At 40.4% G+C, this 25,168-nt stretch overlaps 1 protein-coding gene across 2 annotated transcripts in view; it reads left to right on the top strand.

Moving 5' to 3' along the window:
• Positions 1-8,422: 8,422 nt before the first annotated feature.
• The window catches only part of TNPO1 (transportin 1), a 79,348-nt gene continuing 62,602 nt past the window's right edge, over positions 8,423-25,168 (top strand). The window contains exon 1 of one of the 2 annotated variants that reach the window (XM_075488554.1): positions 8,423-8,552. Coding sequence is in view for 1 of the 2 variants with exons in the window: in XM_075488553.1 (XP_075344668.1) it covers positions 8,544-8,552 (9 nt within the window). In the remaining variant the exon portion in view is untranslated. The remainder of the gene's footprint in view (positions 8,553-25,168) is intronic. The other variant, XM_075488553.1, reaches the window with a different exon arrangement.

Here is a 25,168-nt window from a genome sequence, read left to right as displayed (position 1 = left end):
ATGGTACCTGGACAGATAATGAACTTGTTTATTATGTCTGCAACTGCCACCAGCCTTGGTTTACATGTTGATGGCCTGCTTCACACATTTTCCTTATTAATTTATTTAACATACTAGCTTTTAACCTTTCTGACCTTGAGCCTGCCCAGTGAAACTACATCCTTAAAGTATAGATTTTGTTAGTTTTAGTTTAAACACATTATAATCAATACATTTTTACCTTTACTACAGAGCATTTATATTTTAAATTCCACTTAAAATGTACTTTGCATCCTATGACTAATCTCAGAGAAATGGCTGGTGTAGATTGCTTCAGGCAATAACAGCTTTAGTTGCTACTGCTATATTTATCTTCAATTGTGAACCAAAACCTTTAGGAAAGCAGCTTTTTCCTTTGTAATGATATGAAATAGAAACTAACTTGAGACAGATCTCAACAGCTAACACTAAACACCATCTTGCCTGTATGTAGTTGAAAAAATATTTTTAGCTTAGAAAAATGTGGACCAAATTCTCACAAGCAGTGACCCAAATATAAAAAGTTCATATTTCATTTCTGTTAACAGTGAGTTCTTTCAGTCCCCAGCTTAATACAGATAGAATCATAGAATCATAGAATCATAGAATCACAGAATCATAGAATCATAGAATGCTTTGGATTGGAAGAGACCTTTACAGGTCATCTAGTCCAACTCCCCTGCAAGAGCAGGGACAACTTTAACTAGATCAGGTTGCTCAGAGCCCCATCCAACCTGGCCTTGAACGTTTCCAGGGATGGGGCATCTACCACCTCTCTGGGAAACCTGTTCCAGTGCATTACCACCCTCATCGTAAAAAATGTCTTCTTTATATCTAGTCTGAATCTACCCTCTTTCAGTTTAAAACCATTACTCCTTGTCCTGTCACAACAGGCCTTGCTAAAAAGTCTGTCCCCATCTTTCCTATAGGCCCCCTTTAAGTACTGGAAGGCTGCTATAAGGTCTCCCCACAGCCTTCTCTTCTCCAGGCTGAACAACCCCCAACTCTCTCAGCCTGTCCTCACAGGAGAGGTGCTCCAGCCCTCAGATCATTTTCGTGGCCCTCGTTGGTACTCGCTCCAACAGCTCCATGTCCTTCTTGTGCTGAGGACCCCAGAGCTGGATGCAGTACTCCAGGTGGAGTCTCACCAGAGTGGAGTAGAGGGGCAGAATCACTTCCCTCAACCTGCTGGCCACGCTTCTCTTGATGCAGCCCAGGATACGGTTGGCCTTCTGGGCTGCGAGCGCACATTGTCGGCTCATGTGCAGCTTTTCATCCATCAGTAGCCCCAAGTCATTTTCCGCAGGGCTGCTCTCAATCACATCATCCCCCAGCCTGTACTGAAACCAAGGATTGCCCCAACCCAGGTGTAGGACCCTGCACTTGGCCTTGTTGAACCTCATGAGGTTCACACAGGCCCACTTCTCCAGCTTGTCCAGGTCCCTCTGGATGACATCCCATCCTTCTGGCATGTCCACTGCACCACTCAGCTTGGTGTCATCTGCAAACTTGCTGAGGGTGCACTCCATCTCGCTGTCAATGTCATTGATCAAAATATTGAACACCACTGGTCCCAGTACGGACTCCTGAAGGACACCACTCATCACTGATCTCCATCTGGACATTGAGCCATTGACCGCCACCCTCTGGATGTGACCATCCAACCAATTCCTTAAGCACTGAACAGTCCACCCATCAAATCCATATCTCTCCAATTTAGAGAGAAGGATGTTGTGGGGGACCATGTCAAAGGCTTTACAGAAGTCCAGATAGATGACATCCATTGCTTTTCCCTTGTCCACTGATGTGGTAACTCCCTCGTAGAAGGCCACTAGGTTGGTCAGGCAGGACTTGCCCTTGGTAAAGCCATGCTGGCTGTCTCAAATCACCTCCCTGTCCTCCATGTGCTCTAGCATAGCTTCTAGGAGGATCTGTTCCATGATCTTCCCAGGCACAGAGAGGAGGCTGACAGGTCGGTAGTTCCCAGAGTCCTCCTTTCTACCCTTTTTAAAGATGGGCACAATGTTTCCCTTCTTCCAGTCACCAGGGTCTTCACCTGACTGCCAGGACTTTTCAAATATCATGGAGAGTGGCTTGGCAGCTACATCGGCCAATTCCCTCAGGACTCTGGGATGCATCTCATCAGGTCCCATAGCATTATATATGTTCAGGTTCCCCAGGTGGTCATGAACCTGATCTTCCCTTACAGTGGGAGGGGCTTTACCCCCCTGGTCCCCAACATGTTGTCCATTGACTTGGGAAGGGTGAGGAGAGTGGTTGCCAGAGAAGACTAAAGCAAAAAAGTTGTTGAGTACCTCAGCCTTCTCCTCGTCTGTTGATACTAGGTCACCATTCTTGTTCATCAGTGGAGGTACGCTTTCTTTAACTTTCCTTTTCTGGTTGGTATACCTGTAGAAGCCCTTCTTGTTATTCTTTGCATCCCTTGCCAAGTTCAGCTCCAGCTGTGCCTTGGCCTTCCTGACCCCATCCCTACACAAGCGGGCAGTGTCCCTGTACTCTTCCCAGGTTACCTGTCCCTGCTTCCACTGCCTCTGCAGTTCCTTCTTGCTCTTCAGTTTGACCAGCAGGTCTCAACTCAGCCATGCTCATCTCTTCCCTTCCTTGCCTGATTTCCTACACCTGGGGACTGAGAGCTCTTGCACTTTATGGAAAGCATCCTTAAAGATCTGCCAGCTCTATTCTTCTGCCCCATCCCTGAGGACTGTTTCCCAGGGGGTCCTACTGACTAACTCCTGGAAGAGCTGGAATTTTGCTTTCCTAAAATTTAGGGTCCTGACTATACTCCTCACCTGTCCCATATCCCTCAGGACTGTGAACTCCACCAATGTGTGATCACTGCAGCCTAGGCTGCCTCCAGTCTTGATGTCACTGATGAGCTCACTTGCATTGGTGACCATCAGGTCCAGTATCGCATCCCCTCAGGTAGGGGTGTCTATTACCTGGGTTAAGGAGTTATCCTCAGATAGTTCATGAACCTCACTAAAAAGAAATACCTTTTGGATAGGCAAAATAGCAGTGATATTTTCATATTCTTGTAGTCCGGGAACTAGTTAAGTTAGTAATTTTGCACATACTGAAGGTCAATGAAATTGTCTATGAAATTAATTAATCTTGTCTACAAAATTAATTAATTAATTAATCTGTGCTATGTCTGTGTGAGCAGCACCCCCAGTTAATCATGTATTTCTCAGAGTTAGTGACCAGGTCTTTGCCAAGTTATTAATCTTAACTTTGTTGGCACATATAACGCTTCCAAAAGATGTAAACTGCGTATTGTTGAACAAATCCCACTATATTTTACTAATTAACTGTACACAAATATATTTTTTATTAACTACTTAAATATTCCTTCATTCTGTCCATCCATCCATCCATCCATCTGTCTTATTCTTCTTATTGCCTTAAAACCAGTGTATTAATGCAAATACTCACTTGCATCTTGTTATCCCTTTTTAGGACAGCAGTTTTCTGTCAGATTTCTCATTTTGTGCTAGGTTTCTTCATCTCAGTTATTTCTTGTCTAGGGAACACAATAACTGCTAGTACTCTAACAGATCCAGCAACATTAAGCAAGAATAAGCATCCCAGCTGCTACATGATGGAGAATCACAATTTTGGTTTTCCCCTGACTTTGATGGTCAATAAAGCAGTAATATTAACATTTAAATATGGTTAATGACTACCTAGGTTGACATCTCACTGATATAAATTGGACAGTAACACCTCTTCCACCTGTTGTTTTAAAATTTGCAAACTCAGGCAAATATCACACACCTTTACATTAATTTCAAGGTTTTATTCAATCACAACTTTAGACTTACTTACAAATAGAAGACAAAAAATTGGAGCAATCACAGGACACATTATCACCATTCATAGAATACCTCAGGTTGTTTCCTATTTCTCTGTTCAACAAACCAAAAATTCAGTTAAGTGATTCTTTGTAAGCTAGAGAACAAATTTGCACGGGAACTGCATAGCTTCCCTTGTGACTAAGAAAACTGTTCTTGCATCCAGATGACTTATCTCCACTACTTGATCCTGCCAAGGAAAATCAGATGCTTAAAAGGCAACTGATTAGGATAACAAACGATAGTGAAAATAACTAAATCTGCTCCTAAAAAAAAAGAGATCTGCAGTCACACAGAAAGAATTGCAGCCTGCGATCAAAAGAAAAATTAAATGTATGTCTGTATAATGCACCATCTAGTGCAATGTAGAGATGGTTAGGCTGGTTCCAAATAAACTTAGGAATTGTCTAGCATGGAACTTTGGCTTTCTCAGGCAAACATTCTGCTGAGAAAACAGGTAAATTAGCTCATGGTTTGCTATGTGCTGTCATGGGTAGGCTGTGTTTGGTACCCAGGTAATTCACCATCACAACAGACTGCAGTGCCTATATATTCTGAATGAACATGGAGACAAAGTTCATTTTTTAGTAACCCATTTCCTTCATGCATTCTTGATAGAACATCAGCACCACCTGAAATGGACCATCAGGGAAGAACCTCCCTTTGTATGGAAGATGGCTTTGATGGACCTCTTCAGCTGATGTTGAGCGTGTGTGGAAAGCAGAAGCTATTTAAACATATTGTGCTGCTGTCTATGGTTAGAGCAAAAAGCTAATATAACATACAGTTTTATTGGCCTTGTTTAGGTACATCAGCCTGGTATATCAAGTATGAAGCTGTATTTCAATGGAGCCTAGCTAACTGCTCCTGAAAATGCATTGCTTGCTTATTTATATTTCATTTATTAAAATGGAGAAATCTTAAGAAAGTTGTCAGGAAGTTAGTACTCTATGTTTACCTTAAATGTTGTTAAAGTCAGGCAAAGGTAACTCTCATCTTTCATTCTTCCATCCCTTGGTCTTTAGCCAGTGAAAGGACACACTGGGCCTGGATCGTTTTGTGATAGCCACCAAAAAGGCTGTTCTGCAATTGGAGATTGTGAAGTACAAGGGCAATGTGGCCATACTGGCTTCCCTGTCACTTTTAGCAGGAATACTTGAGTAGTTGATTATGCCACTTTTGTAGCTTTCTTTTACTATGAGCTGGTTTAAAATACCTATAGTAGGAACCAGGCTATGCACCATAACTTGAGTATTTCTAGTTCCTTCCCATACCCACTAAACCCTCTGTGGTACCACGAGTTCCTTCCCACATCTCTGGACCAACAGCAGGGCCAGAAACAGTATTATGAGTCTCGTTTCAAATTCCTTATGTGGGATGGACTAGCCAGTATGTTGGTAATGATAAACTGGCAGGATATCAAACAGGCAGAAAATATGCCTTCCTTCTACCTCTTCCAATATCTCCTCGTTAGTACAGTCTCTCTCCTCTACCTGGCTCCTTGCTGTCTGTCACAAGACTTGACCTTCGTTATATTTTGGAAACCTCAGATTTGACTGCAGCTGACCAAGAGGTTGAAAATTGCTAGGAAAAGAATAGCAGAGGACTGGGCATCCAGGCAGACATCAGAACCACACTGCATTGTGTCAGGAGGAAAGCAGGCCAGGATTCGACTGATGCTATAGGAAATTCAGATAAGTATCTTTTTGTGAATGAACTACAGAAGCTGTAGTTCTCTGGATTTGAAGTAGCTGCTGTATTTGCAGTGTCTATTTAGATTTTCTGTCTTGGTTTTTGTGCTTTAAATGTAAAAAGTAAAAAAGTTAAATGGGCCCATTTTGCTTACATAAATGTACACCTTGTAAATGTTTGCCACATATTACCATATAAAGCATACAGTTCATACCGTCAAATATATTGTAAATGCATTTTTATTGCTGTACTGTTTAACCTCTTTTGATTGGAAAATTTGTTCTGTTTCTTTCAATATAATAAAGTATTATTAAACAATTTTAACAATTTCTACCAGCAGCTTTTACTCTGACCTGTCAAGTTTCATGTTTTCAATATGACAGTCAAGAATTTGGCTCTTACATCCTTTTTCCCAGCCACAGCAACTGCAGTTAACACATTTGCATCCTAGCACTACAGTATCTTGCCTGCTCTAGCTGTGGCTGGCTGTAGATCCCCAAAGCTGGAGGTAAGCTATAGGACTTACATCTCTGTGCTTGGGAAGCCTGAACTGGAAGACATAGCCCCACATTCCTACGTTCATGCTAGCTGAGAGTTGGGTTTTATTGTGAGATTGTGGATACACAGTGAGTGTTGCAGGTATAAGTATTAAGCTATAACTCAGTGTATTGTAACTAAATACAGTCTATAACTACAATACAATCTGCTCTGAACATTATGCAGTAAAATAATATTTGAGAAAAACAACAGGTATTTAATTGGACTGTGTGGGTAGGGCTTTTTATAGGCGGAAGCAGCCTTTTGAATGTGTACATATAAATCTTTCAGCACAAGGAGATCTAGACATAATACTGAAGTGTTAATACTTGCAAGGTCACCAGACAGGTCCCATGAAAATCATCAAATTGGCGTAAGCATTGGAATAATAGATGATGGACTTCTTATGGGTATAAATTTCTGGTGTTCAGCCCAGTTGTGTTTTCAAGTTTTCTTCTTGAACAATGAGGATTAGAAAATGACCTTTAAAAGATATTCAAATGAAGTTTTAAAAAAGTGGAAGTAGCGTGGCGGGAGGGGTATGTGCATGCCTAAGAACAGACAGAGAGGATCCTCTGGATGAAGAGAGTGCCTGAGAGAAGACCGTGTGTCCCCAGGAGCAGGAGATGCACAAGGAGACCATAAGCAAAGTCACCAACTTTGAGTTTGTCTCAAGACTGCTTTTCTAAATACTCTGTAAGCTTTAGCAATTGGGTGGAAATGTTTAGCTTTCATTGTTTAATAAAAAAGTACCTAGTGCTTATAGTCAAGGAGCTAGGATTGCAGCGCAAGTAGAGTGCCGTAACTTGTTGGGGTACCCACAGCCATGAATGAATGTGCAGTGGTCTCCTTGCCACGATAGCTGGCCATAAAAGTCATAGAATCATAGAACCACAGAATGGTTTGGGTTGGATGGGATCTTTAAAGTTCAACTAGTCTACACCCCCTGCCATGCGCAGGGATATCTTCCAGTAGATTTGGTTTGGGACATCCACAACTTCACTGGGCAACCTGTTCCACACTCCCTGTAAAAAATTTGTTCCTTAGATCCAATCTAAACCTACCTTCTTTCAGTTCAAAACCATTGCCCCTTGTTCTGTCACTACCGATCCTGGTAAAAAGTCTGTCCCCATCTTTCTTATAAGCCCCCTTTAAGTACTGAAAGGCTGCAATAAGGTATCCCTGCAGCCTTCTTTTCTCCAGGCTGAACAACCCCAACTCTCTCAGCCTGTCCTCACAGGAGAGGTGTTCCAGCCCTCTGATCATTTTTGCGATCCTCCTCTGGACCCGCTCCAACAGATCCATGTCTTTCCTGCACTGAGGACCCCAGAGCTAGATGCAGGACTCCAGGTGGGGTCTCACCAGAGCAGAGGGGCAGAATCACCTCCCTTGACCGGCTGACCACACAGCTTTTGATGCAGCCTAGGATGCAGTTGGCTTTCTGGGATTCAAGTGCACATTGCCAGCTCATGTCCAGCTTTTCATCCACCAGTACCCCCACGTCCTTCTCCGCAGGGCTGCTCTCAATCCATTCACTCCCAGATAAGTCTGGGAAGACCTTGGCTATGCACTTGTGTTGCCTACTCAAGATGAAATCCTGGGTGCTGTACCTTTGCTGCCTCGCCCTTAGCCCCATTTTTCATCATTATGATTTTTGACATGTGTGTCAGCCACCTCCAGTGGAGCTCCTGCAGCTCTCTGCTGCTGCTGGCATGGGGGGCATTGGGGAGTGTGGGGAGAGGAGCCCACCCTGAGGAGCCTGGTGGGCCCAGAGGGAAGGGTGCCTGTGAGGAGCCCATTTGTACCAGTGGGTCAGAGGGACAAACACTGCTGAGGAGGGAAGAGAGCTCCCTATGGTGGGGTGGCTGCTGCCCGAGGGGCTGGTGGTCCTTCATACTTGTGCCTCTTCGAGGGAGGTGGTGGCGGGTCGGGAGAAAGGGTGCATCTGAGGAGGGCAAATGTGGGGGTCCCCAGGGGGATCACTGCGGGAGGCAGTGCCTGAGCACGAAGCCTGCGTGCATGCGTCTGCACTGGGGAGCCGCGCGGGAGCAGGGAACCGGCAGGGAGAAGCGTCCCTCTGCGTGCAAGCCCGCGACAGGCCGAGAGCGGGGGCCGGGGCCGGGGCCGGGGCCGAGAGGCTGGGTGGGGCCGGGCGGCCATTTCGCGGCCGCCTCCATCACACCCGCGGCCACGGGGCCCAGACGAGGCCGCCGTTACCAGGGTGACCGGCCAGTGGCGCCCCCGCCCTCCCCCGCGCGCCGAGCCCCGCCCCCCGCCCGCTCCCCGGCCAATCGGAGGGGCGGTGGCGGCGAACGAGGTTCCCTTTGTTCAGCCATTTCAGGGGCCGGAGCGGGCTCGGGCGCGGAGCTGCGGAGGGAGAGGACGGGCCGCTCCCTCGCCACTCCCCTGCCGCCGGGCTCTGGGATGGTGTGGGTAGGTGTCCGGGCTGCGAGGGGCGGGCTGGGACGTCCCATCCCCGGCAGCCGCGGCCTGCCCGCGAGCGGGGGGCCGGGCCGGGCTGGGGCGGCAGCCGCCGCCGGGGCGCCTCGCCGCCGCGGGCCCGGCCGGTGTCAGGGGCCCTCGCGCCGCCGTTGGGATGGCAGCTGTGGGGGCCCGGCCGTGGGCTGCCCCTTCCCTTCCCGCCGTCGGCTCTGCTGCCTTGTGCCGGTGGATGGATGGATGGATGGATGGATGGATGGTGGGCGGGACGGGTGGCGGCCTCAGGGGCGGCCGGGGCCTGAGGGCCCGCGGCGTGAGGGCCGGGCACACACCCCCCCTCCACCTCCCTAGGCTCCTCCCGGTGCTACGGCTAGTGCCGTCCCCGCAGCCGGGCCGCAAACTCTGGCATTTCAGCGAACCGGAGAGTGAAAGTCGCCTCGGGATATAGGAACGTGGCCGTATATCCTGCCTTGTTTTCTGGAGTGCGTGGGGTCCCAGCTGTACGGATTTTAAATTTACAAATTTAAAATCGCTGCTGTGGGATTTAATTTTTTTTTTTTTCCCCTACGAAATATTAGGGAGGAGAGAAATCTCGTGTGTGTCTGTACTTTTGGTTTTTTTTGCTTAGGGAGGTTGTTAATTTAGGCGCTTAGTGTAAATACCCAGTGGAACTTGTAAAGCTTTTGTGGAGTGACTGTGCAAAGGGCAGGAATGCTTTTTGGGTTGGTATAAATGGCTTGATTAGTCTGCGAGTTATTTATCTCCTTGCTTTGAAGGTAATAATTCCTCTCACTTGAATTTCTGCTCAGGACCTGAGAGATCCTCCTACTGTGAGGATTGTTCTGCCATGTATTCTGGCCACCACAGCTTCATAACTTGTTTGCTTTCCTTCTTGCATGTTTAAGTAGTCCTTAATGTGGTATTTGAATACTTCACAGATATTGTTCAATCCTGACAACACTCACTGAACAAAAAGTTGACTTCTGTCCCTTCTGTATGTGAGTAATTGAACAGAAAAAATAATCACATGCCCAAGATCATATAAGGAGCTTTTGGTAGAATTGGAAGCAGAGCCCATATTACCAATTGAGAGTCTCAGCTATGTTTAAAAATGACAGTACATGGTCTGTTTCTAAAAGTCCTCATTCTGCATCTGCTGTGTGAACTGTAGTTATTTTTGAGTAGTATGTGGGAGGATGGAGGAAAGGTGCCTACAACTGGGAAGAATAGTTTCTATATGATCAGAATTACTTTAGAATGCATTTCTTCAAAATCTAGCTAGCTTATACTCAAAGCAGTATAATACAAAAGGATAATTATGATCCTGCAAAAACAGGGTTAAAAAAGCAATTTATTGTCTGTCTTAAAGGAGGAAAGCTCTGGTTAGAATTAATATTGACTAAGGACCATGTTTACCATTGGATACAGGCAGTGACACACATTTCAGTGACTTCAGAAATTGATGCAGATGTAAGCAGAGCTGCTAAATTGAGCTAAGCATGCCTTGTGACAGGAAGGTGAAAACAACATTAATCATGGGTTTATGAATGTAGGCTTTTATTGGATTATTTGACATACTTTTCTATTATATTTATGTAGAATCCAGTTTAGGAGTCCTTGTGTGTGGATATTCAAGAGAACACAGATGTGTGCTAAATTTTAGGTTCATGGTGGCAACCCCAGGGATGGAGCTACCTTATAATCAGGTGATAGGTATGCACAGAGCTGTCCAGGAGACTGACAGAGATGGAGTAGAGTATAATTCAATGAAGTTTCCTTCCTGTTCCTGCTTCAGGCAAACCAAGATGCTATGGCTACAAAGGAGGGTGGCAGAGGGCCAAGTATAGTTCTCCTTCATCGAAGCTGGTATTCAGAATCTGTACAGTTTGAAGATTGGGGCTGAAATCAAGACTCAGATTTTATCTTTGAAATGTCTCATTGGTAGAGTTCTCCTTTTGTAGACCCAGTGTTGTTGTCACTGTCATAAAAATATTGGTACCACAGATTTGTGAAATTGGTACGCACTGATTAATGCATTATTGTCAATGAAGTTGTGCTAGTTTTTTCTTTGCTTTATTTTTGAAAGGGTAGGACTGGTTTTCCATTATTTTCATGCCTTAATTATGTTGCAACTTTTATTAGTTTTGACCACAGAAATTAATTTTACCAGTTAATTCCGTTTCAGATTCTATGAACATTTAAATACATGTAACAGTTGTATGTTTTGATCACCAATTCCACTTCTTTGCACTGTTTTATAGTATTGATTTGGATGGTTTGGGTAGGTCTTCTACACAGATTGATAGATTTCTCATATATATATATATAAAAATTATTTATTATGTGTTAGATATATTAATATATTATATATTAATATACATTATATAAAGATATTCATATAGGTATAGTATGCAATTCATACTGAAATTTTATTTTTTAAAATCTCTCCTTGATAGATATATACTTGTCTAGACCCAGTGTTGTTGGGTTTATGTATTTCATCTATCATACACATGATAAAACAGTGTACATAATAATCTGTTTATGCAAGTACACATGGATGCCATGGAATATGGCATATTTTAATGATATGTTATGAAATAAACTTCCAAATGTCACTTTAGCCTCTAGAAGGTTTTCCTTTCCAAACCAGACTCCAGAGTGAGATTTAAACAATTAAAAAAATTTCCTGTGTACTGAATGCCTTTGAAATTTTGAGTTTGTGTATATATGTGTGTGTGAGAGTCAAATCTGAACTAGGGCATAAAATCAAGTTCATGTTTAAAGAAAACTTTGGGTTTTTAAACCTTGAGTATAGAATAGAAAGTGACACTTAAATTATTCTCCTATTAAATAGGTTAATTTCATAGAGCATTTTCTACAAGCCATTGTGAGATACCCTTAAACATTCAAAATGTGCTGCTTATGATGAGTCTCCCATTAAGTGCATTAATTTAAATAATAGATAAATGCTAAATAAAAAAGCAGAGGGAAAGGCAAGACAAAATGTTTTTGGCAGAGAATAGAAAATAGATAGTAGGTGAGTAGGTACAAAGATGCAAGAAAACTGTTACTATATTAGAACCCAAAAAGGACACACTTGCAGAAATGATGGTGAGGTAGCAGAGACCAGGGGTTTCCCAGCCTAGTTAGCAGGTATATGATCATCATCAGTAACTTCTGGCATCCAGGGTCACATGCCTTTCTAACCGTGCAAAACCAGAGCCTCATCTATGGCTCTTCTCCCAGCTTTCCTAGTGCATGTTCCTGTCTTCCAAGCTAGGATTGCAATCTAATGCTCAAACTTAACCTTCCCTATCCATTTATGCACCCACAGAAGTTTACTCTAATTTCAGACTTCGGCCACATCCTTTCTTCTGCACACACCCAAATCATGAGCCTTCACTTCCAGCAAAGACAAAGCGGAACCTTGGCTTCCCCTCTGTGCGTGCTATCTCCCTAATCCTGTTCTTCCTACTTGACCATGTCTTGGTCTCTTTCCTGTATCCTGAACCAAAAGTGCAGGTCTGCCTGGGGGCAGCAGAGCTATTCATTATTGTTGAATGCAGGTGGTGGCTGCAGTAGTTCCTAACTGTGTTTACACAGGTTTTACAAGACCTAGGAGGCAGTTACTGTGCTGCCTGTATAAGAGCAGTGAGACCCAGGAGCTGTGGCTCAGTTCAGTATCGAACATATGATGGGAGCAGGCATGAGTGGCATGTGCACTACAGTTTGGCCACCTCTTTTATAGAGAAAGAAGGAAAGTCAGTAGCAGGCCAGAGTCTAATTCTCATCAGAGACTAAAAAGCACAGGTCTGCTTTTTATACCAAATAAGCTAAATCAACGCTAAAGTCCAAATAGATACCTGTATTTCAGTCCGTTTTACATCAGTTGAGCTTGAGTCAATTCCTCGGGGGGGGGGGGGGGAAGCATGAGACAACCTTAAATTAAAATAAACTGTTTTGCCTGGGATTTTCCAAATTAATGTATAGGCAAGTTTAAGCTAAATTGGTCTAACTTTCTTGTGCAGGCAACCCCTGAACTACATAGCTGGAAATCAGGAGTGACTTCACTGCACTCCATTAGGTATAACGTAAGTAAGTGGAGTTGGCGTAAGAGGTGAAAGCTTCAGTTGTTGAATCTGGCCCATAAGAAGTAGTTAAAAACAAACAAGATGGTGTTTGAATGGTGCTTTTGAACAAATGGGAACCAGTTGCATTAACAAGAATACAAGAGTCATGTAATTACATTCTTTGCTTGTGTGTGAGAAACCAGTCAGCACTAGGTTGAAAACACTGGAGTCTGAAGGAGAGATGCTTTTGGAGCCCCTCAGAAAAGGAATTAAAGTCAGCCAACTGATGAGAGGAAGCAGTTGGTTTAAAAAAATTTTAAACTGTATGGTAGTTTCATGATTCTCTCTGACACAGAAGTGTATACACTAGTGCAAGTATGTGTGTGTGTATCACATCTTCAGATATCTGCTTATCTTAAAATGTTTTAGCCTTTCATATATAAAAATCCAGTTGGTCCTTTGGTCACATTACCAAATTACTTCAGACACATTCCCTTCCAAAATCCTCATCCTCTCTGTACAAGACTTTCTATAGTCGTCTTCTGTTTCTCCACTGAAAACTGGGTAATACACTATAATTTCACACATTTTTTTGCTTCTGGAAAATACCCTATTCTGCCAGAAGAGAACCCTGTTGGTTCTCTGAGCCAATGAGTAGTTGTAATAGATTTTAGAATTTATGATGATAGTATGTGTTTCAGTTTGGCAAGGAAGCATATTTTAGATTAGGCACTGTCCATTCTAGTGATTCTCTTCATTTCTCAGTGATTGCACAGAATCAAAATAGGAAAAAAGAAATAAATAAAGCATGGTTGGCAGTATTCATAGTTTCCCTCATTTGCAGTGTACATTTCAAGGTATGCTTTGTTTTGTTTGCTACTTCCATTTGCAGTCCCTTAAACTGTGGGTTGCAAAAAATGATACTGATAAGGGAATTCTATGAGAAAGAGGTTAATCTTGCATGTAACCACCACAGAGTTCAGTCTCCTCTTTTTTAATTGTGCAGTGTGTTTGAAAGATGAGATGGGTTTCTTTTAGATGAAAAATTGAATAGAATATGTGAAGCTGCATGCTTTAGTATTTTCCTTTTTTAGAATATGGATTTTTGTATCAGCGCATGAGATTGAGAATCAGCAGACATTGAGATTACTGCCCTTGCTGTGTTTCTTTTATGCTAGGTAACAGGGCTAATGGGTTATAGTCAGGCTTCGATAAACTCAGCTCCACTGGGGTGAGACTCTCCCTTTTTTTAAATAAATAAATAAATAAACAAAATAAGATAGTGAAGGCTGCCTTTTGAGGGTCTCCTTGTATGTCTTGCTTTGGATAAATGTATTTCAGGATGCTTCTAAATTCAGAAGTAATGCAGATTTAATTGGACATAAGGGTGATTTAAAAATTCCTCACCAAACTTATTTCTTGAAGTTTTGGAGAGTATGCTGTTGAAAACAAATAACTATCCTCAATTATCTGAGGTCATACAAGTTGGGCTTATACTATGATAGACATTTTAAAAGTTGGCCTGTGAGTTATTGGTAATCTAAGTTGCTGTTTTCACAAATAAAACATGATACTTAGAAATATTTGGTTCTAATGTAAAATTCTACAGGTAGGGAGAACAATAATAGAAAATAACATATTTTTCATCCAGTTTTCTTGATGCTCTTGTTTTATCAGGGGTAATAGCAGAAATCATAAGGAAGTGTTAGAATTGAGAGATCTGGTGATAAAATGATAAATAAGGAGGTGAGGTATTAATTTCAAAAGTTACCCAGTATAGGAGAATTGAATATCTGTGATAAAACATCTGTCAGAAGGAATTCTAGAAAAGGTGCTTTTGAGCTCTGCAAGATCCCTTATAGCATCTGCTGTGGAGCTTACAAGAGATACCTCAAGTTCAGAGGAAATTCAATGAAGTGGTCAGGTGTAGTGTAATGTTTTCATTGCAATTTAATCTTTGGGTCCTCCAGAAGATGAAGTCAATTTAGGATAATAAAATTCATGACACTGTTGTGACAGCATTGTACAGATGAATTACTTCAGCCTTGCATCTAGGAAGACCTGAATGAAAGCAAGTAAATGTATCTTTTTACTTGAGTGAAGTTTAGCTGTCCCTCTCTACGCTTTCGGTAAGTGTATATTAGAGAAAACTGTTTATTATACAGATGTCCTTTAAATTTATGCTAATTTAGTCATAAGTCTGTTTGGGACTGCTTTCTTCAGTTAGACTTTATAGTTCAGTTTTTAAATCCTGAAAAAGTATCTAAATTCAGTGTTGGTCTTATCCATCCTGAGCAACTTTAACACTATTGGTATTGGTATGCTGTGATGGTAGGACCAAGTTTTACAAATGTATTTTTTAATTGTATGTGAGATTTTAAAGCTAGTACATTGTCAAATACTCAGTTTTGTTATTGAAGATAATTTGAAAGAAGTTTAAAAACAAAACAAAAAACTAAAAAAAAAAAATTGGCTGCCATGTCATGCAGAAAATAGCTCAAATCTTTTTGCAATTGAATATAATATTTCTTAGTTAATATTTGAGTTACAGTAGTGCCCAGGAGCTCCACATATGAATTAAGGCTCTAACATGTTAGGCAAGTGTGACAAAACAACGGTCTTTTCTGCCTATGGCTCACAACTGAATTAAAAAACAAAAGATGAATGTTCTACAGTAGGCAGATACAGGGAGAATGAGAACTATGAGGGAGACTTAAGACATCTGTGAACACTGCACCAAAGGAGAATTTCCACATAAAACATGAGAAAGGGCAGAAAGTATCTTGTAATGCCTTTTGCATTTTTTTTTTAAGGGTAGCATATGAGCAAGCATGCTGCAGGTCAGTAAATTGACCCTCAAGGTGAAGACTATAAAATCACCAGCAGGAAAAAAAGCCTAGATTCTGCATCATGATGATACATAAGAACTGATATATAGGACTGAGACATTAATTCAGTCTCTTGTCTATAGACAGTTTAACCCGTGACTGTGGTTTCAAGTCTTCATAGCTTTATGTTTCATGTAGTGGTTACATTATTATTTTAAGACAAAGATGATGTATAGAATGCTAGCAAATTTATTTAGTGGAGTTGGTGAAGCTATTTGCAACAGGTTTTTATTAGAAGTGTATTAAAATTGCCTCAAAGTTATTAAATGACCTGAGCATTTACGGTAAATTGAATTATTTTAAACTACAATTTCTTCACTAAATAAATTTCCTTTACCTTTGAACAAGGGAAAAAGAAAAACAAAACTTTAAAACCCTTGAAATATTTGTTTTGTATTGGTTGTGTTAATTGTAGCATTTTAAGGGAATTACTTTATATATGTAGCTGTTTAGTCTAACAACTAATCACAGCAACTGATCTCTGATTCAAATACCATTCTAATATCCTTCGCAAACCAACATTAAAGTATTTAAATGCCTAAAATATTGAAAACTTACAACTCAAGTAAGAATTACAATTAAATTCCTCATCAAATAACATTTTTACATGTTCAGATTCCTTAAGTCTATCTGGCTTTTCTAATCTGAATGTATAATGTACTTTTAATTTAATTTTTCATTTCTAATGTTTCTTCTTTTGGCATGAAATGCTGCGTTTGAACTAGAAGGAGGTAAAATAATTACTAAGGGGACTGGTGGCACTTTTAATGTCTATAATTTTTGGCTAAGGCTGCATTAAGTCCCCAAGGAATTTTACCTGATCGTTCATACAGGTAACGATTGTTACCTGATCGTTCATACACAACAACAATCTCTATCTGTGTAGAAACAGTAGCGTAGCCACTTCAGCGCACAAGCTTTAGCTTAGGTGCATTGCTTGCATTCGGACTTGCTTGCAGTTTCCTTTCTTGTCTCACAGATGGGGTTCGTTACCCGGTGTGCAGCATCCAATATCACACACAGAGCCGAGGTATCAGTTTATTCCAAGTTTTGCGCAAGATCAGGTGCTAGGTGGTAACTCCACAAAGCTAGCACACCAATCGTTCAAACAGGTACAATTTTATACAGTTTAGTTATACATATGCATAAGCGATTACATAAAACAATTTCTTATTGGTCTACATTTCCATGCCTTACTCTTAAAGGGACAGTACTACTTTAATGTTCTACTACATGCTCAGAGGTGAGGGGTCTCTGCTTGGGCTGGGGTCTCTGCTTGGGCTGGGGTCTCTGGCTCAAGGGGTGTGATTTTTAGTATTATAATGAGGATAGTTCATGTAAAGGTGCTTCTTACCACACTTCTACTAATGAAGTCGGATTGTTGTCACAATGTTTCACTCAGCTCACATACTTGTTCAGGATGTGTTTCACTCCCAAGGACAGTAATTCTTGATTAGATGTTCCGCATTCCAGTATGAATCCCCCTTATCAGCTTTATGTGTGCCTCAGCCTTCCACCAGCTCTAGTGTACTTCTCGCATCTGAATCTTCCTACATAGCTGTATAATACTGAATACATAGCTGTATAATACCGAATTTTAATTGACTATGTTTAATTGGCTACACCTTTACACTGGTTCAATATTGCATCAAAGCTGGTCTTACAGATACAGTTGTGAGAATGCTTCTTCAAAAAACAAGGGTAGAAATGAGAGAATACAGTAAGAATTATACCATTATACATTACTTTTTTACTTACTTCCTGTATTTGTGCCTTTTTTTAACCAGCCAGTGTAAGTCCACCTGTCTACCTGGAATTAATCAGTGATCTCTTAACACCTGTTGCTGGAAAGGGCCATGAAGATCTGTGTAGAAGAACTATATAGGCTTTCTTCTGTGATGTCTGTTGGCTTCAAGTTGTAGCAACTTGAATATCTTGTTTATTTGGAAGTCCAAGACTTCTCTTAAATCTCATCTTCAGATGTCATATCCAAGAGCATTTAGAATATGACTGAATATGCTTAAACTGAAAAAGCTGAAGCATTCTTCCATTGAAACGTCCATTTGTATTAGATATTTAGTGTGCATCTATTAATTGAAATAGTCTTCACTGCTAAGATTATGCTGGTTTCCTTACCAGATTATCCAGTGAGTTTTATTGTTCTGGTCAGATGAAAACTGGAAATTTTCTAAAAGAGTTCATAATACTGTTTTGATTTCTGAAGATATTTCTCTATTCTTTTATATTTATCTCACATAATTCTTGCTGAGTTAATGTTGAAGCACTTGGATCATACTGGTTTTTATGTTAAACAATAAAAAATTCAACTCATTATTATTTGCCATCTAAAAATAGTGATATTCAGAGGAGGCAAAAACATTGATTTTAATGTATGTGCAAATTCCACTGTGTATGTATATGTAGGAACAATTTGGGGGTGGCAGGGGTGTGTCTGTACTTCTACCTTGACCCTTCATTCTTTTTTACCCTCTTCTTCATCTGAAGCTTGAAAGACAAGGAATGTCTACAGTCATTCCTTAATGGTCTCAGTAAGATCAAATAAGTCCTGTTTGCTTATTTACCTTAAGAGTTTTGCTTCTTTCATTAAGGTGGTTAGGGCATCATTCCTTTTGTTTATGTGCATGATTGGAGCAGTTAATTCCGCTCACTGATGATCACATGCACAGCTTTGTCTCTTTCGGAGGGAGCTCCATTCCAGATCAGTAATTATTTGCTCACTCTTTTCCAGGAGGATGTAATTTCAGGATATTTATCTGATATTAGAGATTGGAGAAGGCCAAACAACTGTGCTCAGGCTCATTGGATAAAAGATTGAATTCCAGTTTCTGTCTGAAGCTTTTGTGTCCTTACCATTTATATATGACTCCCATTAGTCCCTATGCAGGACAGATACTGGCTAGCTGGAGTCACATAGGGACTAATATGAACCCAAACACTGTCACTTCCTTGAGGCAACAGTATCTTAAGGACCTTAGATAAGCCACTTACTGCAGTAAGGAAATTCATCAGCCATCCAGGGAACAATACACTAGCCTTCTGTTACAAAGACTAGTGATGATGGTTTAGCCTACAATATTGCTGTCAGTATTGCAAGTATCACCAAAGCTCCAGTGTTGCCACCAATGACAGATCTGACGGTGGTAGTGTCACTGACAGTTGCATATCTTAATGTATGTTCTGTGTGTGAATGTTTTAATACACATTGAGTATTCAGAAAAAAATGGGGAGGAAAGTAGGTGAGTGTGTGACTCTGAATGCTGTGTATCCTGGATGCAAGATATTTTGTCAAGAAGTAAAAATAAAACCTAATCCTGACTAATCAGTTCTTAGTGCTCCCAATATAATTTTTGCCTTGACCCCTACACTGAATTCCTAATAATGCCTGATCAGTTTTGACCGGTGGAGACTCCTCAGTTTTTTGAGACATCCTTTGTACTCATTCCTTTACAGTTGGTGCTGGTGCATACTGTGAAAAGACACTGGTCCGATTTAAACAGTGTAAAATAACTAATTTTAATAATTTAAATCCGAAGGCCAAAAAGTTTAATTTTGTGTATTTGGTTTTAATTTTGCTTTACATTTGTAGCTTTTCTTTTTCTCAGTAGCTCATCCTCATCTCATTTATGCATCAAAACATAACTTGCAAATAAATACACCATTTGTCTTGTATTTGTTACTTCTTTCTACTAGCAAAAGAGCCTCAGTACCTTTACATGTTCTTTTTCTTCTTTAAGGAGATTCCTGGTTTTTACGTTTTAATGCAAAATATACCAAAGATGTTTCTACTGCATAATTATTATTTGTGATTGTTAAGATGGTGTCATACAAAAAAGCATTTAAACGGGTAAACTGCTTTATGGGGGATATATCAAGTGATTTATACATATTTTGCATTAAAATTGGTTGGTTTATTAAAGTATGTATTGACTACAGTTAGAGAACTGATGATATATTTTGGTTCATCATGGTGCAGATTTTTCAAAGTTAGCTTAATCTAAGTAAGTGGTGATCTGGTTTTAAGTTTTTTTTAATAATTGTCAATAATTTTAAAGAAGCAGTTCACTCTTTTCAGGGCCAAGAACTTCCCCAAATTTGGCACTACCCCATGATGAGGTGTACCCTCCTTCTCATTTGCTGTGGTGTACTTCTTCCTTATTGTCAGAGCAGGAGATGATATCCTCTCTGAACGTTTTTGAAAAAGAAGAGAGATGTTTACCACATGCCTATGCCACCAGGCCTCCCACAAAGGCCCTGTCTGTCACAGCTGAGCCATTGTTAGAGGAACAGGCACCCTGGAGTCTCTCATTCTATGACTTTCCTCCCAAGGTTTGCAGGGGCTAGGACCACTTTCTCAAACATGCAGTAAGTGGAGATAGGGGTCTCACATCTGTTTATTTCTTTGTTTTTACTGATCTCTTCTAGTTGAGAAGGATGAGCACATAACTGAATGAAAGTAAATGCTAGCATTTCAGGGGCTGCATCTCTTTTCTCACAGTCTTATATCATTCTCATCCATGGGTGTGGCTTTTTTTCAGCCATAACTTCATTTTTAAATTATATCTGCTACTTTTGTCAGGTATTTTCGAAAGTCTCAGTTCTGATCTGTTAATGAGGAACAGGTGCAAAAGCTATGTATCACTTTGGTTTTATCTCTGTCTTGGGGCAGCCTGAATTACACGTTACAGAAACTTAAGTTCAACCAAAATCCGGCAGCAGACACCAGCTGCTTTGCCTCCTACAGCTAAGAGAAAGAAACCTTACTATATACTTAAATAGGGAGTTGAATAGGATTCGTATGTGCCTGACACTAATCTTGCTTGAAAGATTTTTAAGCTGACAAACAGCACATGCTGAATTACAGACATGAAATTTGACAGTAGAGATTTAAATAAGACTCTGGACCCTCAAGAATGACTCCTGCCTTTGCATACCCACTTATGCCCTCAGAATAGATTTATCCTGTTACAGTAATGAGTGGGGCTTGTTACCCAGGACAGAGCATTCCACGTTCACCTCCCAGTCCGTAGTTAATCTTTACTTTCATGCCTTCAAAAGTCCCTCTCATGTTAGGCAATTACAGAGGCTCACATGTTTCATGTAGAAGAGCAAAGTAAAGTACTCTAGAATTTGGAGAAAGAAGCTTGTGTCCTGGAGCAAAAAAAAAAAGGGCGGGGGGGAGGTTTTACTGTTTTAGACTTCAGCTGATACATCTGATACCTGCTGTCACAAATGCAAGAGGCAATGGTTTTCTCAAACAGCCCTCCATTCAGGTTCAGATTGTTTTATGACTGACAGCATTAAGAACATATACTGCCATTTTAGTATCTAGCATGTGTGATTACAGTGGGGCAAATCATTAGCAACACAGTATCTTTCCACTTGACATCTCTAGCAGTGGAAATGAAGTAACAGCTAGGTTGAAGAGATGATGCATCCATATGTATCCTTGTCCAGAAGATTAGTTGATCAAAGGCATTTTAAATCCAGAGATCTTTGCATTTTGTTCAGTCAGCTGGACTTTTAATGAAGTATAAGAATGGTGTTTCATCCTATCAAAGTAGAATTCAAAGCACTCCTGATGATTTCCAGATTGGTGAAAGCTTAACAGGTTTTTGTCTCTGCAGCTGACAATATCATGTATCTAATTGAAACCAACGGCAATAGACTTGGTTTTCAGTTCTGACTTGTACCTAAGCCTGTGCTATGTGTTGATGTTTGTAAACCTAATTTTCATTAAGTCTTAATTCTGCAAAAGTGTTAGTGCATGCTGTGGCCTGTCATCCATTTTATCTGCAATGGTGTGGTGGTTTTGTACCTTCATATATATGGAAACTATATTGCTGTACTCTTTCCTCTATGCTCGTCGGATGCATGAGGAGCAGAGGTATTAATTAAATAAAGAAGGAACATACTTCTGTCAGAAGAGTGGAATTACAGGCTGTCAGGTTATCATGTGTACTATTTCATCTGCTCAATGGGATTCCACAGTGCAGGCTTTTACAGACATTATGTGCAAAAAGAAATACTGCTTTTCACTTTTGGGAAAAGAAACCATGAAATTGTGGACAGTGGTTCCACAACAATGATGAGCCAGAACAGCTCTCCCTTTCTCACAGGCAACAGTGTAGCAGATCTCCTGAGCAGGTACATTATCATAACTGTAGGTACCCTCAGAAAAGTCCATCATCAAGCTGATTTTCCATGGAGAGCAAATCGCATTACAGATTTATTTGCCTCCAGTATTGAAATGTCCAATGTTCCAGGAAATTTGAGTTCAGCTTCATTACGAGATGGCGTAGCATGGGATCAATTGTGCACATACACAATCTCTAGTATGATACACAACATAAGACAAAACCAATTATAGCTAGAATTGTCTCAAGAGGGTAGGAAGCTTTCTTAGTTTCTTCAGCTTCTTATTCTAATCCTAGACCTACCAGCCGCAGGGAATGAATGACAGTAGGAAATGAAGGTCAATTAACTGTACCCAAATCTGAAATTATATTATCTGAAAGCCCATACGTTTGCTGCTTTGCATGTTGCTATCAAATTGTTCCTTACAGATAGAAGAATTTCTATCTATAGATAGAAGGAAAAAAGTTCTTTTTTTAAGATAATCTTAAGCCTACCAATGAAGCAAACTTTTAGTTTGGTACATTCCACAAAACTTTTTACCTTAGTCCAAGGCTTACCATTGTACATTGGATCACATTGGATTTGTCTTACCTTCTGTTAGGTGGATTTCCTGTTGGTACTGTCTTAGTAAGCCTGTTGTCATCCTCTGACATCAAAGAACTCTTAAAAAATATCTTTTGTGTCCTTAGTTACCAGAAACAGATTCCACTCCTGCATATGGGAACTTAATACCATTTGTGCAAATCTTACCATGAAGTCCTGTGTTCAACAGAATTGCACTTCAACAGTGAAATTAGTTACTGTTGGATTAGTCAGAAAGTAGTAAGCTTACAGCCTCTTCTGTCTAATGTTTCTATATGCCTCTCCACAAGTATAAAGTAATGTTGAGATCCCATCTTAAAAATATTTTTCTAAAGTTTCCTCAGACTTCTGTTTTAAAACAACCCTTCTATCATAATAACCAATCAGCTCTGGAAAAGTAGAAAACTTAATTTCACAGACATTTCAGTCATGGACAGAAAATCCTTTCAGACTGTCTTTCCATCTGTCTCCTCAGTAACCTCTCCAGTGCTTCACAGGGTGAAACTATCTTCTTCTAAAGACTATTCAAATAAATCATTGTGTGATAAATATTTATCTTGTATCATATGACTGAACTCAGGAAAGCTGCATTAAATGTTTTAGAATGGATTCTCCTTTGGTATGCTGGATGTGAGAACTACCAGTATTTTTTTAAGTGAAAGCTTAGGGCATGTCTCCAGACAGAAGGCATTGCAAAATAATATAGCAGTAGCTATTCTGCATGAGCCCCTTCGCATACACACATTTATTCTGTGTTATGAGAGATTTTTTTCTGCTTAGCTTAATCCACATCACTGTTAGCCTGAAATAAGAGGGTTTTACACAGAAAGCTATTATGGAATATGAGTTATTTCCTCTGTGCATACAAACCTTCTATACACAGAGGTACAGAGAGACACTGTAAGCAATCTGCGTGGAAGTTTTGAAGCGTGGATTTTAGCAATGGATTGAACAATTGATTCCCATTATTAAATACCAATTTTACAGGTAGCAGTGCCTGACTTTTGTGACAAGAAGGTAGCTCATTAGAATTCTCTCTGAAAGAGGAAAAAAAATAAAATCCAATATTACCAATGTAGTAAAACTAAAGACTGGGAAAAATTTTCTAAATGGTAAAGTGGCTGAAACTGTCTAACAGTTTCAATTAATTTTAATTAGAGAATTATTATTTGAAACTAGTTTCAAAACCACTAGCAGCGAGAAGTTGTGCTCCCGAAAGGTACAGCTTAGAGGCTATGGCATTTGAGGGATGGGACATCTTCCTAGTAGTGCAGATTTCTTTTCTGGCTGGATGTTGGGAGGGATTTGCACCAGTCTTCTATTTCTCTTTTCAGTGCACTGAGAATACTGGCAGGGTGGGGAGGGTATTCTGTTATGAATCTCCTGTTTGTGCTGTCTACATACGTATTGTCAATTATACAATTATACAATATATACAGGTTGCTGATCAGAAAACAGTTCCTAATCCAAGTTCCTTTCAATATCTGTTTATAACATAATGGAAAGCAACAGGAGAAATTAAAAGACCTAGCACCAAGTACACTCTACTGTGCTGGTAAGGACACTTTCCAGAAAAAAATTGGGTTCATCACCCTAGGAGGAAGCAAGAATTGAAGCCTGCCTCACGCATTCAGAGCTACTACTCTCTAGCTACTGGATTTTGAATGAGTTAGCAGTGCTACCTATTATAGCCATTCCTTTTGTTTCCTTGTATGACAAATGCCAGATATGTGTCATTTCAGCCTGATCTAATGGGGCATACTGAGGGAGAAAGAGAAGAGAGTATTGGGCACAAAACCAAAGACAAAAAAGTTACTTCTGGGCTTTTTGTGGATACTCAAGTAGAACACAGCAAGGTTTGTGGAGAGAGAAATTGATTAAAGATACAGATTAGTGTTTGGTGGGGTTTTTTTTTTAATACACATTGTTGTGATACCAGTGGGTTCTGGCTAGTGCATGACATCTGAAGCTTGGATAATAGAGAAATGAAAGATTAGCCTCAGCATTTGTGCAAGGCTCCTGTCTTCAGTGAACTTTTGTCGTCTTAACATATATAGGTGAAGTGTTTCAAGTTTATTTCTGATGCATTCTACTGATTGAGTGGGATGAACCAGGCCATCTTATGTTTTGAATGGTAGCTTTCATGCCTCTGTGTGGTACTTTGTTTAATATGGATTCTGAATTCCTTTCTGCACGAGAAGGTTCTTGCTTGAGGGAAACAGGTAGTAGAAAATGAAGAGGCAAAGGGTACAGAAAGAAACCATTTTCTCTTTTTTTCTATAATGTTCTTTGCTTTCAGTCTGAAGTTTTTTTCTTGACTCAATTAAATTATTTTCCTCTCTCCTGCTTCCTTACAGAATTTAAAGGATTAGAGATAGGTAAGAATAACATAAAGGTAATGATGAAGAAGAGAAGGTATCCAGCAAGATGAGGTATCAGCTTTGATTTCTACACATGCTGAGTAGTTCCCAGTGGCAAAGGATCCTGTATGGAACCCAAGGAGGAACCTATCTTGGAGGATGATCGTCTAAAGCATTTAGATGTCCCCACTAATTGTAGAGGCTCCCATTCATACTCTGATTTGTAGGCCTTTCCTTTCTACTGCAGAAAGATCTTACCAGGATTTAATTCTGGTCACTTTCATGGAAAGGAAATGGATGTTTTTCTTAGTTACGGATCCATGGGCTGCTTCTCTTCCTGCTTTTTCCTGTTCTATCTCTCAACCTTCCATTCTGGTCTTTTCCCTTGTTTCCCATATTTAATGTTATTTTTGTCTAGCACACTTGGTTTCCTGATAAAATTAGCCATATGTAATCCTTGTGTCATAATTTGTGAATAGTAACTTCTGAAGCTCTTATCAATTTCAAACAAAGTTGACACTGGGCCAGAAGTCTCAAAGAGATCAAGGTTC

This window comes from Mycteria americana, chromosome Z, assembly GCF_035582795.1.
Source record: "Mycteria americana isolate JAX WOST 10 ecotype Jacksonville Zoo and Gardens chromosome Z, USCA_MyAme_1.0, whole genome shotgun sequence".
Classification (NCBI taxonomy): Eukaryota; Metazoa; Chordata; class Aves; order Ciconiiformes; family Ciconiidae; genus Mycteria; species Mycteria americana.
This window is presented reverse-complemented; position numbering and strand designations above follow the sequence as displayed.